General features: G+C 29.2%; 2 protein-coding genes across 2 annotated transcripts; one reads left to right on the top strand and one right to left on the bottom strand.

Annotated features, from left to right (window-relative positions):
• Positions 1 to 2,617: 2,617 nt before the first annotated feature.
• LOC130891998 (phosphatidylinositol 3,4,5-trisphosphate 3-phosphatase and dual-specificity protein phosphatase PTEN) lies at positions 2,618 to 12,083 on the bottom strand. The gene is made up of 5 exons (XM_057797167.1): positions 11,674 to 12,083; positions 9,077 to 9,268; positions 8,409 to 9,005; positions 6,489 to 6,820; positions 2,618 to 4,112 (listed from the first exon to the last, which is right to left on the bottom strand). Exons 1-5 carry the CDS (start codon positions 11,720 to 11,722, stop codon positions 3,912 to 3,914), a joined length of 1,371 nt encoding a protein of 456 aa, XP_057653150.1. The 5' UTR covers positions 11,723 to 12,083; the 3' UTR covers positions 2,618 to 3,911.
• A 557-nt stretch (positions 12,084 to 12,640) lies between these two features.
• On the top strand, positions 12,641 to 15,319 carry LOC130892011 (60S ribosomal protein L11). Its single transcript, XM_057797182.1, has 4 exons — positions 12,641 to 12,720; positions 13,082 to 13,225; positions 13,282 to 13,468; positions 15,038 to 15,319. Exons 1-4 carry the CDS (start codon positions 12,715 to 12,717, stop codon positions 15,274 to 15,276), a joined length of 576 nt encoding a protein of 191 aa, XP_057653165.1. The 5' UTR covers positions 12,641 to 12,714; the 3' UTR covers positions 15,277 to 15,319.
• The last annotated feature ends 24 nt before the right edge of the window (positions 15,320 to 15,343 follow it).

Consider the following 15,343-nt stretch of genomic DNA (forward strand, 5'->3'; position numbering starts at 1 on the left):
TTGTTTTTTCATTATTTTGATCTATACTTTGGGGCACTTTTTTTATAGCTCTGGTAGATGATTAAAGATTATTGATTTTGAAAAAAAATTATCCAGTTATTTTTTGGAGGATTTAATCTTTTTTTGGTAATTCAAATTCACGATAAAACTCATTTTAATACCCTAGTATAATATTTGCAGCACGCCTATGCTATGGCCGATACTACCGTCCGCCATATGCAACAACCATCCTGGTTACTACTTTTATTTATTGCTCCTTCAATTTTAATTCAATAGACTTTAACCAGTAGGGACTTTCGCTTCTATTAAAAACGGAAATTCGATTTCTAAAGACTATATTCCTGTAAAAGAAAGTTTTTCGATTCAAAACATCAATATTGCTAAATCGTTTTAACGTTATATCATTTTTTGGTTCAAAATAGTTGTTTACGAAAAAAAGAATTAATTAAAAATGTAAATTGATGAAACAATCAAAATTTTAAAGAGTCCCGGTAAGGAACTTCTAACCTCGAAGTTTAGCAACACAATATTGTAGACAGGACCGGATTAGTTGAGAAACGATAAATAAATTTAATCTGTGGGATTAAAAATCGGGTAGGTATAAATAAAATGAACACAAAAATATTTGTATTCTATGAGATACCTTCTAATTATAAATTTTTAGTTCAAATTACATTAGAAAAGCTTTAGAATTATCCTACTTACAAGACAAATAATTTTTAAATTGCACGCTTATAGTAAAACTGATACTGCCATATGTAGCAACCATCCTGGTCACTACTATCATGTATTGCTCCTTTTATTTTTCATTCAATGTACGTCAACAAAAAGCGATTTCTAAAGAATCGATTACGATTCATTCGATTCTTGTAAAAATACGTTTGTCGATTCAAAATATCAAAGAAGAATCGAACTAAAAATGTAAATTGATGAAATAATCAATGTTCTGAAAATTCCGGTAAGGAACTTCTAACCTCCAAGTTTGGCAACACAATTATTGTAGACAGGACCGGATTAGTTAAAACTGGATCAACATATTTAGTCCGTGGGCTGAAAAATCGGGTAGGTATAAATAAAATAAACACATATAAAAATATTTGTATTCTATTTTTCACGTATCTTAAAGGTCGTAGGGCATAACTTGATTTTTTTTTCGTTTCCTACTTTTTCACTTTAAAAATTAGATTAAACAATAAATCTGTTCGCTAAATAGTAAACGATACTTAAAAAAATTAATTTCTTTTAAAAAAAAATATATATATATAAATATATATATTTACACAGTGGAGTCGCCCTTATTAGGTGTTCGTACAGGGTAAGTCGGAAATCGGGGCAAGCGAAACGGTCAATCATTTTTTCACTTATACAAAAATAAACTTCGTACTTTACTTAAAAAATAGGAAAATAAATTAAAAAAAAATTAATTTGTACATCATTTTTTTTCTATTTAAAAAAAATATATAAAATACTTTTATATGATATATATTTTTTATAATTAAATTACAGTGTATCCCAGAATGGATAATAAAATTTTGTAAAACGAACAGGGGCGCGTTATCCGTCCAGATCTGATTCCGTGTGATTCCAAAATATATACCGGGTGTATTGGAAATTTTATTTGAAAAATTATTTAACGGCGTCGAATTCGTTTTGATTAAAAATAATTTTATTAAAATGTTTCAACTAATTCCTAGGATCGCAATTTTATCTTACAACTTAAATATTTGTACTTAAATCATTTTTTTTTCACTCGATTGAACGAAATATCAAAAAAACAAACATGAAATTTGGGGAAACGAAGAGATTATTTGGTTTCTACGATAGACATTTTTTTTTAAATTTGAGGGTTATTAGTATTTTTAGTTCAGAAAACAATATTTTTGTAGTTTATTGGGGGTACAGCATATGTGGAATGGTTTTCACACATCGGTATAAAGGGTAAATTGATTAGCTAGTTTCTTATCCGACACCAACTCACCCCTATATACTCTAATATTGGTTTTAAATTGTTCAATAATAAACAAATATTATGTAAAACACTTGTTTGAAGTAGAAAATTGTTGAACATTGCTTTAAACACATGTTTTGGGGTAAAAACATTTGAAAAACATCTTTTGGGGTAGAAAAGCGTGAAACATTAATTGAGGCACATGTTTTGGAATAGAAACTTGTCAAGAACAATATAAAACACATGTTTAGAGTAAAAATGACGTAAAACATTGCTTGAAACACATGTTATGGGGTAGGCAATAGATTGATATTCATGTAATTGCTTAAAACTCATGTTTTGGAGTAGGGAAAAGTGAAAACTCATTTAATGAGGAAAAAAGATCCAATATTGGATGAAACACCAGATGTGGAGTGAAAAACTGGTTGAAAACACAAGGTTTTGGAATGAAACAGTTGCCGAAAAATGTTTGGCATCAAAAAATTGCTTTGAACTCATGTTTTGGAGCAGGAAAAAGTCAAATATTGAATAAAACACTCATTTTAGGTTAGAAAATAGATTGAAACTAATGTAATGAGAAGAAAATTGTCCAATATTAGATGAAACACCAGATGTAGAGTGAAAACTGGTTGAAACTCGTGTTTTAGAATGAAACAGTAGCTGAAACAATTTTGGCATAAAAAAATTGGTAAAAAACACACATTTTAGGTTAGAAAATGAATTAAAAATCATATTTTGAAGAAGAAACTTGCAATAATTGACTGAAACACGTTTGACACGAGAAAATTGGTTTTGGGATGGAAAAACGCCAAACATTCATTAAAACACATATTTTAGGTTAGATAATAAACCGAAACTTGAAAGTATTCATTATATGATGAAAAACAAGATGTGGAGTAGAAAATTAGTCAAAACTCGTGATTTAGAGAGAAACATTGCTAAAACACATGTCTGACAGTAGAAAATTGATTAAAACACATGTTTTCGAAAAGAAAATTGCTTCAAATTCATGTTTTGATCTAGTAAAACATTAGTTGAAACACATACCTTAGATTAGAAAATGGATTGAAACTCATGTAATAAGAAATGTGCCAAATATTCGATGCAACACAAGATATGAAAAAAACTCGTGCTTTAGAGTGAAGAATTGACTGAAACACGTTTTAGGTTAGGGAATGGATTGAAACTCGTGACTTGAATACGAAAAGTGGAGCAAATTGGCTGAAACACACGTTTGTCAGTAGAAAAATGGTTAAAACACACGTTTTGTATTACAAAATTAGTTGAAACTATAGATTCGAGGAAAAAATTAGCCAAAACACATATTTTGGAATAAGAAAGAATAAAAAATCACTATACACACATTTTAGAGTGAGAAATAGATGAAAATTAGTGGAAAACCAAGTTTTGTAGTAAACAATAGGTCTAAAACTAATGTTTTGTGATAATAAATAGTAAAAATTTATTAAAACGTGTTTTAGAGTAGAAATAAGGCAAAAACGTTTAAAACGCTCGATTTTAAGTAGAAACAAAAATCGAAAACCGAAACAAACACACGGTAATTGAAAAACCGAACCAAAACATAAACAACAAGCATCGTACAAATACTTATAGACACCGGAGTACAAAAAAAATCGAAACTCTTCGTTCCCCAACGTTTTTTTTTTAATTTCAACATTTTTTCGTTCAAATAAACTCTCTCAGGGCAACAAAACGTACAGTATCTACCGTCATTTCGGCACACACCCTTCTTATTTTCGATAACCTAACCTAAAACTGAGCTTCCGCTATACCCTGTAACAAACGTCCGAAGCGAAAACAAAAATCTGTACACGCCAATGTACAATCTAACAAACTTTATATATATATATATATATATATATATATATATATATATATATATATATATATATATATATATATATACAGTTATGTATTATGTGAATCAGTAAATAATCGAAGATCAACTTTTAGAGGAATCACAGGGTTCGTGTTTAGGTAATAGGGAATTTCCTTCGCCGCTGTCCCAATCTTCTTCTTCATTCGTGTAATCGTCCGAAGATTCGGCTGAACTTTCGCTGGGAGTGTCTTGGGCGTGGGGGTGGCGTTCGTACGACGTCGGACAACAATCGTCTCGGGGGATCCTTTGAAGAAGTATCGTAAGCTGAAAAATATACCAAAATATTAACGTATATGCGAAGATTTTCTCGAATATTCTTCGAAATAATAAAGGTGAACGCATGTTTTAGAATGGAGAATCAGAAATTGATTAAAATGCATGTTGCTACAGTAGAATATCGACCGATGTTGATAAAACATATTTTTTTGGAATCAAAAATAGTCGAACGTTGATTAAAGCACGTGCTTTTGAAAAGAAAGTTGAATTAAAACACGTGTCTTAAAGTAGAAGACTCAAAAATTGATTGGAACATATGTTTTGGAATCGATAATAATCAAATGTTGGTTAAAACACCTGTTTTGAAGTAAAAATTGGTGAAAACTAGTGTTTTAGTATAAAATAGAGTCGAAAATTGATTAAAGCACGTGCTTTGGAACGGAAAATTGGTTAAAATATTTATTTTGAACCAGGAGAGTCAAAAATTGATAAGAACATATAGTTTTGAAGACGAATATCGTCCAACCTTGATTAAAACACCTGTTTTGAAGTAAAAATTGGTTAAAACTGATACTTTGCTATAAAATGGAGAGTCGAAAAAACAGAAAGTTGATTTAAACACGTGTCTTTAATTAAAGGAGTCAAAAATTGATTGAAACATATATTTTGAAGTAGAATATCATCCAACGTTGATAAAACATATGTTTTTGAACGTTGTTGAAAACACCTGTTGTTTTGATTGAAAAATTGGTTAAAACTTGTGTTTTGATATTGAATAGAGATAGATGTCAATTAAAACGCTCGATTTTAAATAGGAAATGTCAAAAATTGATTAAAACACATGTTTTGGAAGAGAAAGATGATTAAAACACGTGCTTTGAACGAGGAAAATCAAAAATTGATTTAAACATGTTTTGAAATAGAATATCGTCCTACGTTAATAAAGCATATGTTTTCGAAACGACGTTTTGAAGTAAAAATTGGTTAAAACTGGTGATTTCATATAAAATATAGAGTTGAAAATTGTTTAAAACACAAGTTTTTAAATAGAAAATGGTTAAAATTGATCAAAACACTCATAACGATGAGTTTAAATGGAAAACAGTTGAGATTTAATTGAAACACCTGCTTTACCATACAAAATTGATTAAAACTCATATTTTCAAATCAAAAATTGATTAAAACACAAGATTTTGAATAAAAAACACGTGTTTTATAGTAAAAAATAGTCGCATATTGTCTAAAACGCAAATTTAGAAATAGAAAATGGTTAAAATTGATTAAAACACTCATAACGATGAGTTTAAATGGAAAACAGTTGAGATTTGATTGAAACACCTGCTTTACCTTACAAAATTGATTGAAACTCATATTTTCAAATAAAAAATTGATTAAAACACATGTTTTTGAGTGAAAATTTGTCTAAAATTGATTAAAACACGTGTTTTATAGTAAAAAATAGTCGCATATTGTCTAAAACGCAAATTTAGAAATAGAAAATGGTTAAAATTGATCAAAACACTCATAGCGATGAGTTTAAATGGAAAATAGTGGTGATTTGATTAAAACACCTGCTTTACCTTACAAAATTAATTAGAACTCATATTTTTAAATAAAAAATTGATTAAAACACAAGTTTTTGAGTGAAAAATAGTCTAAAATTTATTAAAACACGTGTTTTATAGTAAAAAATAGTCGCATATTGTCTAAAACGCAAATTTAGAAATAGAAAATGGTTAAAATTGATCAAAACACTCATAGCGATGACTTTAAATGGAAAATAGTAGTGATTGATTAAAACGCTTGCTTTACCTTACAAAACTGATTAAAACTCATATTTTTAAATAAAAAATTGATTGAAACACAAGTTTTTGAGTGAAAAAATGTCTAAAATTGATTAAAACACTCATAACGATGAGTTTAAATGGAAAACAGTTGAGATTTGATTGAAACACCTGCTTTACCTTACAAAATTGATTGAAACTCATATTTTCAAATAAAAAATTGATCAAAACACATGTTTTTGAGTGAAAATTTGTCTAAAATTGATTAAAACACGTGTTTTATAGTAAAAAAATGTCGAAAATTGTCTAAAACGCAAGTTTTGAAATGGAAAATGATCAAAATGGATCAAAACACTCATAGTGACTCACACAATAAATAAAATCAGTTAAATTAGGGCACTAAAAAACAATAGAGACTGAAAAATTTAACAAAACTTGTTATGAGGAGAATTGACGGAAGCAGAATTAGAAGCACACGAAGATAAAAGTAGACGAATAGGAATTAAAGGACATCGGAATAGAAATAAGGCAGTAAAAAACACAGTCATGTCAAAAAACACAAATTCTTTTGCTGCGATAATTTTTATATTAAATATTTAGGGTTAAAAATATTTTTCGATCAACAGTAGACTAGACTCACTTTAAAATCCGCGTGAAACATTTTGTTCTGTTTGTCCTTCTTATTCACAATGTCCAATTCGTTTTTCTCGAAATCGACGACGTAACAAACTTCATCGCCGCTCCCGTTCCTCGATAGAAAACCGTTCATGGTATTGCTGATGAAGAACGTGTTGAACCAAAATTGGAAGAGTTTCTCTTTCCTCATCATCGTTTTATTATAAAATTCTACTTTTATATCGCCCTTTAATGGTAGGCAGTAATCCAATTTTATCGTAAAAGATGTGTCGCTCTTTTTCACTTCGTACGTATCGTTCTTTTTCAATTTTTGCACTTTCGGCGTGTACTTGTCTCCTACAATTAAATATCAAATATCAAAACAGAACATTAAGCATTTTTTTTGTATAACTTTAGCATGTTAACCCAAAAAAATCGATACACACACATTTGATCGACGTTGCCACACTTTAAAAGAAGTATAAAGATCAAGGAAATGTTAAATAATGAGGTTATGTCAACAATCTAACCGTTGCCACACTTTTAAAAAAGTATTTAGGTCAAGGAAACGTATAATGAGGTTATGATAAATAATTCAATAATATACATTCTAATACAAACTATTTTTTGTAGCATAAACAAATTAAATCGATATAACCTCACAATTTATCAGTTTCCTACATTCTACTACTATTTAGACGATTAGACAACACTGCATCGATGACGTGAATATTATTTTCATGATATACAACAAACCTACTTTGTTCAATTGAAAATTATAATTTTTTGAAATTTCCCGTATTTCTCAACTATTTTGACGATCAGACAACACTGCACAATGATGACGTAAACACGATTTTCGTGATACACAACACATCTACTTTGTTTAATAATTCTGTCAATAAAAATTATCAATTTTTAGAAAATGGAGAATTAAATAAAGAAAATAGAAAAACATAACCTCCCAATTTATTAATTTCCATGGCAAATTTTCTTTTTTTTTTGGATAACACGGTTGAATAAATGAAACAGGAAAGTATTTTACCGATTTGTATATTTGCCTGAGTAGTGATTGATGTAAGTAACCAAATGGCAAAAAGTGTTTTATATGATAAATTGATGCTAATCAAAGTAAATTTTAAACATTTGGTTCATTATTCTTATGAATTTGTATTTATGTCTACAAATAAAAATGCTGTGGGTAAATTTGAAACATTCGATTCATTAGTGTTACAGATTTATATATATGTCTATACAGATCACAATATTTTAGATAAATTTTAATCAAACAGTCGAATAAATGTAACAAAAAGCCATAACCTTACAATTTCTCAATTTCCTATGTTCCACGACTATTTTAACGATTAGACAACACTGAATTAATGACTTTTATGTAATTTTACTGACACAATTACTTTTTAATAAAACATTTCCAGCAAAATTTTTCATATTTTTGGGAAACAGACGGTATATCATTCAGACTAGTGATTGATGTTAGTAACCAAATGACAAAAAGTGTTTTAAATTTTAAATTTGTGCTAACCAAAGTTAATTTCAAACATTTGGTTCATAGTGTTTGGATTTGTATATTGTTATACTGATTAATATGTAAATTGTAAACTTTTGATTAATTTTTGTTAAGGATTCGTATTTATGTGTACAGATCAAAATATTTTAAGTAAATTTTGAACATTTGGTTCATTAGTATTGGTAAATTTCAAGAAATAAATTAAACAAAAAGACATAACCTAACAATTTACGAATTTCCTACATTCCTCTACCATTTTACCGATCAGACAACAATTTATTGATGACTTGAACACAATTATTACGATGTACGACCCATATACAACACAACTACCAATTTAACTGGTACCGTTAATATAAATTCCACTCGATACATTCAAAATACAATAATAATGGTATTAAAACATATTTTTCTTACCTTCTTTAAATAGAGTTTGATGGGATATAGTTAAAGAGAGGCAACCCTGTCCTCCCGTAAAATTCGGCACCGGATTAAGTATAAACTCCTTTATGTACATAGAAACCGGGGTATAATCGAGTTGATTTTTAAACAAAGTCTCGTAGTACTGCACGTAACGTACTTGACTCGGAATCGTCACTCCTTTCTTATCCTGGGTCCTAGTTTGCCCGTAATAATTCAAAGCCGATTCCGCTGTCTTGTACATACCGCTGTGTAGAAGATAACAGCATATCATCGTTCCGGTTCTACCCTTTCCGGCTTTGCAATGGACCACGGCGACGTTCTTCTTGTCTTTCGACAACCATTCCTGGACGTCGTTGCAGAAGGGTTTGATCGAATCGATTTTGGGGGGATTGTGATCGTCGAAGGGGAATATTTTCACTCTGTTGTGGAATTTGATTTTATCGTAACTACGTTCCGAACATAAATTGTAGATGTAGTAGTGGTCGGGGTGTTTCTTGTCGAGAAATTTCACCACGTCGTCTATGTGATTACGGTATACGCCTTCTATTTTTGAAGCCGGGTATCCCATAGCTATTATATTTTCGGTTATATCTAGAAAAAAAATATTAAGGAACCTAAACTATTCAATCATATACGTTTATATGTTATAATGAAAAGGATACAAGTCAAATCTAGATTGAAACCGTCCTTCTTGTATCTATTTCTTCTTTTACTAACAAGTCCTTTGATAGGATTTGTAATATTCATATTAGTGAATGATGTTGCCATTACACTGTCAATGGATTGTTCAATTTTGTTGTCTGATAAAGCTGTTTCGGATGCTTGCTGTACTAAATAAGTTTTAATACCATGTCCTGGAAAGATAATTACATCAAAAAATATTTCTATTTTATTATTTCTCTTAAATATACATTCAAGTGTGAAATAGTGAAATTTTTTTACTTTCAACATAAGCTATTTCAGTACATCACCTCAACTTATAACGTAAACAAACGTATACTCGTATAAGTATACTTTCGAGAGCTTTTTAGACCATCAAGTTATTCTTTGTTGAAAAAAGGGCGTCGCCTTCTTGCCAGGTCCCATGTCAAGCGCCTTGCAGTACATGAACAGATGGTAACAATCTCAGGAGCTAAAGATTAACCCAAAAATAACCGAGCTCGTTCTTTTTACCAGAAGGTAAAATATAGGAGTCACTTTGGATCCAAAATTGCTCTGGCAAGAACACATAAGTACCAAATACGATTTGGTCATGTAGAAGGGCATTTGGTTGTACATTAGGTATTTCATAGAAGATACTCCACTGGATACATACATTTTAACGTATGGAGCCATCACGTGATGGTCCTATATCGATAAAATAAAAACTAGAGTGCAAATGGAAAGAGTACAGTGCCTCAAACAAAAGCCCTACTAGATCTTTCACCTTTGGAACTAATAATATAGTTCGAAACCGTGAGAACAACATACAGGCTGTATTTCCTCAATGAATCGCAAATTAGAACAAGCTAAAAATGTTGCACATAGGTACACATAGCTGCTAACCAAACAACTGCTCTGCTCAAAAGGCGCGAAAATCGAGTAGTGACAGGTTTTCCAACTTAACACGGTCATCTAATAATATGGAATGCCATTGGTCATCTATAGGTGGCCAGTACTCACTTGTGCCATGTTAAACTAGCAAGTAAGCCCTTATAGTTTGCTTATTGGTATTAAATGTTTTAATCAAAGTCCTTGATTAGATTTAGAAAGGACAACAAAATCACCAACCAACAAGGTTAAACTTGCAACCAGAAACGATTTTTTTTTTATAAAAATACTACAATCAGTTAACTCATGCTGACTTTTAGTTGGTTTTTAATCCAAAATTAACTAGATTTCTCCCTAGAAGCTTGCATACAATGAAAGTATCAAGAAATCCTGTATGTTAGAAAAAATCTGAGCTTTGTGTGTGCATGCGATCAATCCCTAAACTGATTTGGAATCACACCACCCAACAAAGCTAATAATTCAATATTGGGCATACAGCAAAAAAACTTCAATATCATTACTATTAAAATGAGATAAAGAAAATAATATTTTTGAGACACCTTGTATATTCATTTAACATTAAAATATTACTTGTAATGAGTGTTGCATATCTTTTGGGTATCATCTTTATAATATTTAGAATGATAAGTTTCTATTTCGAATGAATAAAATGCAAAATGCAAAAAAATGAAATTTTTGATATTTTTAATATGAAAACAATAATCTAATAGGTAATCCTTTATGGACGATTTTAAATTATAAAATAAAAATCTATAAATGAAATATAAGAAATTAATATTCCCTGATAAAAAATTAATAATTATTGCACAACGAAATTCAATGTTCCATCATGAGATATGATTTAATAGCTTTGTTAAAAAAATTACTCATTCCCGGTATGATAATTGGAAAAATTAAAATTGCATTTTTTATTACAAAACATTTGAAATTCCAATCAATCTAAGTTCGACATAAAAATTTAACACCCATGTATTCACACAAATAACTAGCTTTATACAAAAAAATTAAATCAGTTTCCAATAGGATATAAGGAGTGTCAAAAAATATATAATTGTGATGAATTCATTGAAAAAGGGTCCAGGAACTAGAATTATATAGGAAACCATCAAATTACACAGATTTTTCGCCTTTAGAATCCTTTTTGAAAAGATATTTAAAAACTTATACAAAACATGTTTCATTATAAGTATAATACAAGGTATAGCAACAAATATTTAATTACCAGATGTAAAATGTTGTACAAAAGACTGGGATATTGCCAAATAGAAGGTGAAGGGCATTTTCAACTTATTATTACATAAAATGTTATTAAGATAATATTTCTCATTTTTTTTTTATTTAATGTCCCTAAACTAATAAAAACAGTACAAGCTTTCCACAAATGAATAGAATATTGGAAAATAGAATAAAATTAACATTAACTTACAAGTACAAAGAAACTGAGCCTTATATATGTAATTATAATTAGTAGCTTTATATGAATTATATTATTATTCTAACATACTGTTTATTAAAAATTATATTAAAACAATACTAAATGAATATTAACACTAAAAAAAGTAATTTAATGTAACAAAAATTTGTAAAATTCACTATTTGAAATAAATACTATTCCAATGGATTCTAAACAAACTTAAAAATATATGGAAATTAATATACAAACAGAAAAAAACATAAATTTGATGTGTGAATAAAATTAACAACTTACTTGGCTGAGGTGCATCCTGGGCTCTGCTAACACTAAAACACTGACCCATATAACATTAACATCAGGTTTTCGTGATTGATTACACCTAATTTTCACAGTTCTTTGTAATTTTCGAAACATTGTAAAGTCAAGTTCAAGAAATGAAACAGTTCACTAGATTTTTCCATAATAAAGAAATTAAAAGACTAATCTGAAACGTTCTTGGCAATGTTTACATGAGGTAGAAAGCCACAGGGCTTTTGTAAGTACCTTGTATACTATTTCGTGTAGTTTTCTTGCACTATATCGACACTACATTCAAGCGATTATTTTTAATACATTTATTCTTTGGAAAAAACTCATTTTTTAGTAAAAATCGAGGAAAATTAAAACTGTCACTTCTGATCTGGACTTGTTCCCCTTCCACTTCGTGTAAATCTTTTGTGAAAGAGTTTCTATTTTCATCAGATGTGTGATTCAATCTGATTGTTAGTAGCATAGCATTCTCTTTTATTATACACCATAAATAAACAAAGAAGGTAGATGGGAAAATCAAAGTCGATTACATCGTCAGGACTACGTTCCGTAATTGGCCTTGCATTGACCTTGATTAAATTATTATTTTACCACAATTAAATAATTTTTATTAATTATATTATTATATCTCTTCAATTTTTCACCTCTTGGAACTTTCCATTAGCATATTCTCGATACTTGTTCTTTTTGAAATAGATTGAAGATTATGAACATTCAATGATGTTAAATATATTATATAAAAATATTTTCGAAAAACTTTCAAATTTTTTCATTGTAGAAAAACAAATAAGAAATAAATTGGAAAAAATCAAAGATTATTTAGATATTAGAAAATTTGTTAGTTGTTAGAACTAATATTATACTATACAGAGTTAAATTAATATATATAAGAATAATTGTAAATTTAAATAAAATTCGAAAAATTTTCCCACTATTATGAAATATGCTTTTTGACATATGACAAGCTTCGGTGATTAGAACGCACTCTTTTACTCGTGGCTCCATCTTTAACAAGTCTGATTAACAATGGCGGTGAGTAGAATTCTAAATAAATATATTTTTCTTAAATCATCTGTTTAATTCTTCTATATTTTAACAAAAATCATACGTAATAAATAGATTTAAACTTCTCAAATTCGAATTTGTTTAATATTTTTCAAAAATTTAATTAATAAAATTGAAAAATAATATCATAACCTCTATGTCTGCTGATGTTTTGGACTTAAATATGTTGATATACTTATTACGAATTATAGTATATATGAATAATATCAAATTTATTTTATTAATATTTGTTATATTTTTATTAAACATTAATAAAAAAGGCAACATATAAACCAATTCTGAGAACTTAAAACTTTACTTTAACCTTCGTAAATTCTATAAATTTCAGCCCGTAGCTAAAGCTAAGGATGGAAAAGACAAAAAAGAAGTTAAAGACAAAACAAAAAATCATATGAGAGAATTACACATCCGTAAATTATGTCTAAACATTTGCGTAGGGGAATCTGGTGACAGACTTACGCGTGCAGCAAAGGTAATTAATTATTATTTTCAGTTGTGGAACCAAAATACAAAAATTAATCGTTGTAGGTGTTAGAACAACTTACAGGACAACAACCTGTATTTTCAAAAGCCAGATATACTGTAAGATCTTTCGGTATCCGTCGTAACGAAAAAATTGCAGTACATTGTACTGTAAGGGGAGCCAAAGCTGAAGAGATCCTAGAAAGGGGTTTGAAAGTTAGAGAATATGAATTGAGAAGGGATAATTTCTCAGGTAAGTCTACAATAAATCTTATATTTCAATTTTTCTCATTTTATTTAGTAACAATATGTTCAACTCGTTTATTTAGTATTTAGGACCAATCTGTTGTTTTTTTTCTTTTTTTTTTTTTGTTTAGGAAGGTTTTAATCATAAAATTTACATATCAGATCTTTTAGTCTCTAGTCATTTCAGTTACTTTCTCCCTGTTACTTGATTATTGAAATTTAAACAAGAGGAATGAATTTTACACTATAAACTTCATTTTAGTATTCAATAGGAAATATGTAGTGATATTACAAGTTAAAATGGTTGATAAGTTCAATCACTTTCCATTTAGATTGTGTTGGGTTCATTAATCTTATATATCTGAATTATAAACCCACTAGTTTACTGATAAACACTTTTAATTGGAGCAAGCTGATATTCGTATTTGTATAGTTCTATTTAGGATGTTGATTTGGGCTAAAAAAGGATATAAGGTTTTTCTAAACCGAATATCAATTTTTTTGGTACCGATAACCATATTAGAGGTTATTTAGTGTAAACATCTGTAGAATATGAAGATCTTAAGGTTCATTATATCCCACTTCGGAGCTGTTTTCAAAATCTATAACTCACAAAATTCTAATTAGTTTTTTCATTTATGAACTGAAGTTTAATCCCCTTGCTTAATTTGCGATAGCCACATTCTTTCTTCCAAAAAAGAAAGCTAATAGAAAGTTTGTTTTCCCTCACGTACAAATATCTTTCAGACCTACCCTTATCAAAATTGGGAAAGAAGTTTTAGGGAGTGATTCCAGTCTGGTAAAGCTTATTTGTTAGAAAATTTTCTCATAGAATCATTTTCCATACATAGATATTCGAGTTACTAGTATTTCTTCAATAGTCCTAGCTTCTGTGGTGATTCCTGAACCATCTACATATTCAATGGTGTATTTTTGAGGTTTGGGTGATGTATTTTCTTTCCCAGCCTCCTTTCCTTCACAGTAAAGTTTTTATTGATGCTCTTTCATTTTTTGGTACTGTCCTTTTCTGTACATTTCCCATCACCGGATTCTTTCTTCCAAAGAAGAAAGATAATGGAAAGCTTGTTGTTGCTGAGATACAAATACCTTTTGGATCTACTCGTATCAAAATTGGAAAAGAAGTTTTAGTGATGATTCCAGCCTGGAAAGCTTTCTTTGTTTTAAAATTTTCTCGTAGAACCATTTTCCACCCTAAAAGGACTCTGTAATTCATCAATTTTTCTTTGAGACTCCTTTCTCAGCTTTGAGTTGACGACATGGAAGTTCAGTGGTTTAATAACTGTTTGACAATGAGAATGAAGAGCTATATCACTATATCACTATATATATATATATAGTGATATATATATCACTATATCGCTATTTTTTGATGAGGCTTTAGATATATCTTTATTTTTTTTTAATATATTTGATGGTTTGTTACCTATTTCTAAGTTAGACTAGTACCAAAGAAATCAAAAATCTTGTAACCTATAGTGAAATGATTTAAAATATACTGTTAACCATAGATTTTCTTCTGCATATAATAATTGTAAAATCTTGAATTTGTTTTCAGCTTCCGGTAACTTTGGTTTTGGTATCCAAGAACACATTGATCTTGGTATCAAATATGACCCAAGCATAGGTATTTATGGTCTTGACTTTTACGTAGTATTGGGTCGACCAGGATTCAACGTTGCTCACAGGAGAGCAAAGAAAGGTAAAGTTGGATTTTCCCATAGACTTACAAAAGAAGACGCCATGAAGTGGTTCCAACAGAAATACGACGGTATAATTTTAGCTAGTAAAAAATGAGGTGTTTGAAGTTTAACATCGTTACATAAAAATTTTTCACATATATAGAGTTTTATTTATTTTTTTC

This window comes from Diorhabda carinulata, chromosome 3, assembly GCF_026250575.1.
Source record: "Diorhabda carinulata isolate Delta chromosome 3, icDioCari1.1, whole genome shotgun sequence".
Taxonomy (NCBI): domain Eukaryota; kingdom Metazoa; phylum Arthropoda; class Insecta; order Coleoptera; family Chrysomelidae; genus Diorhabda; species Diorhabda carinulata.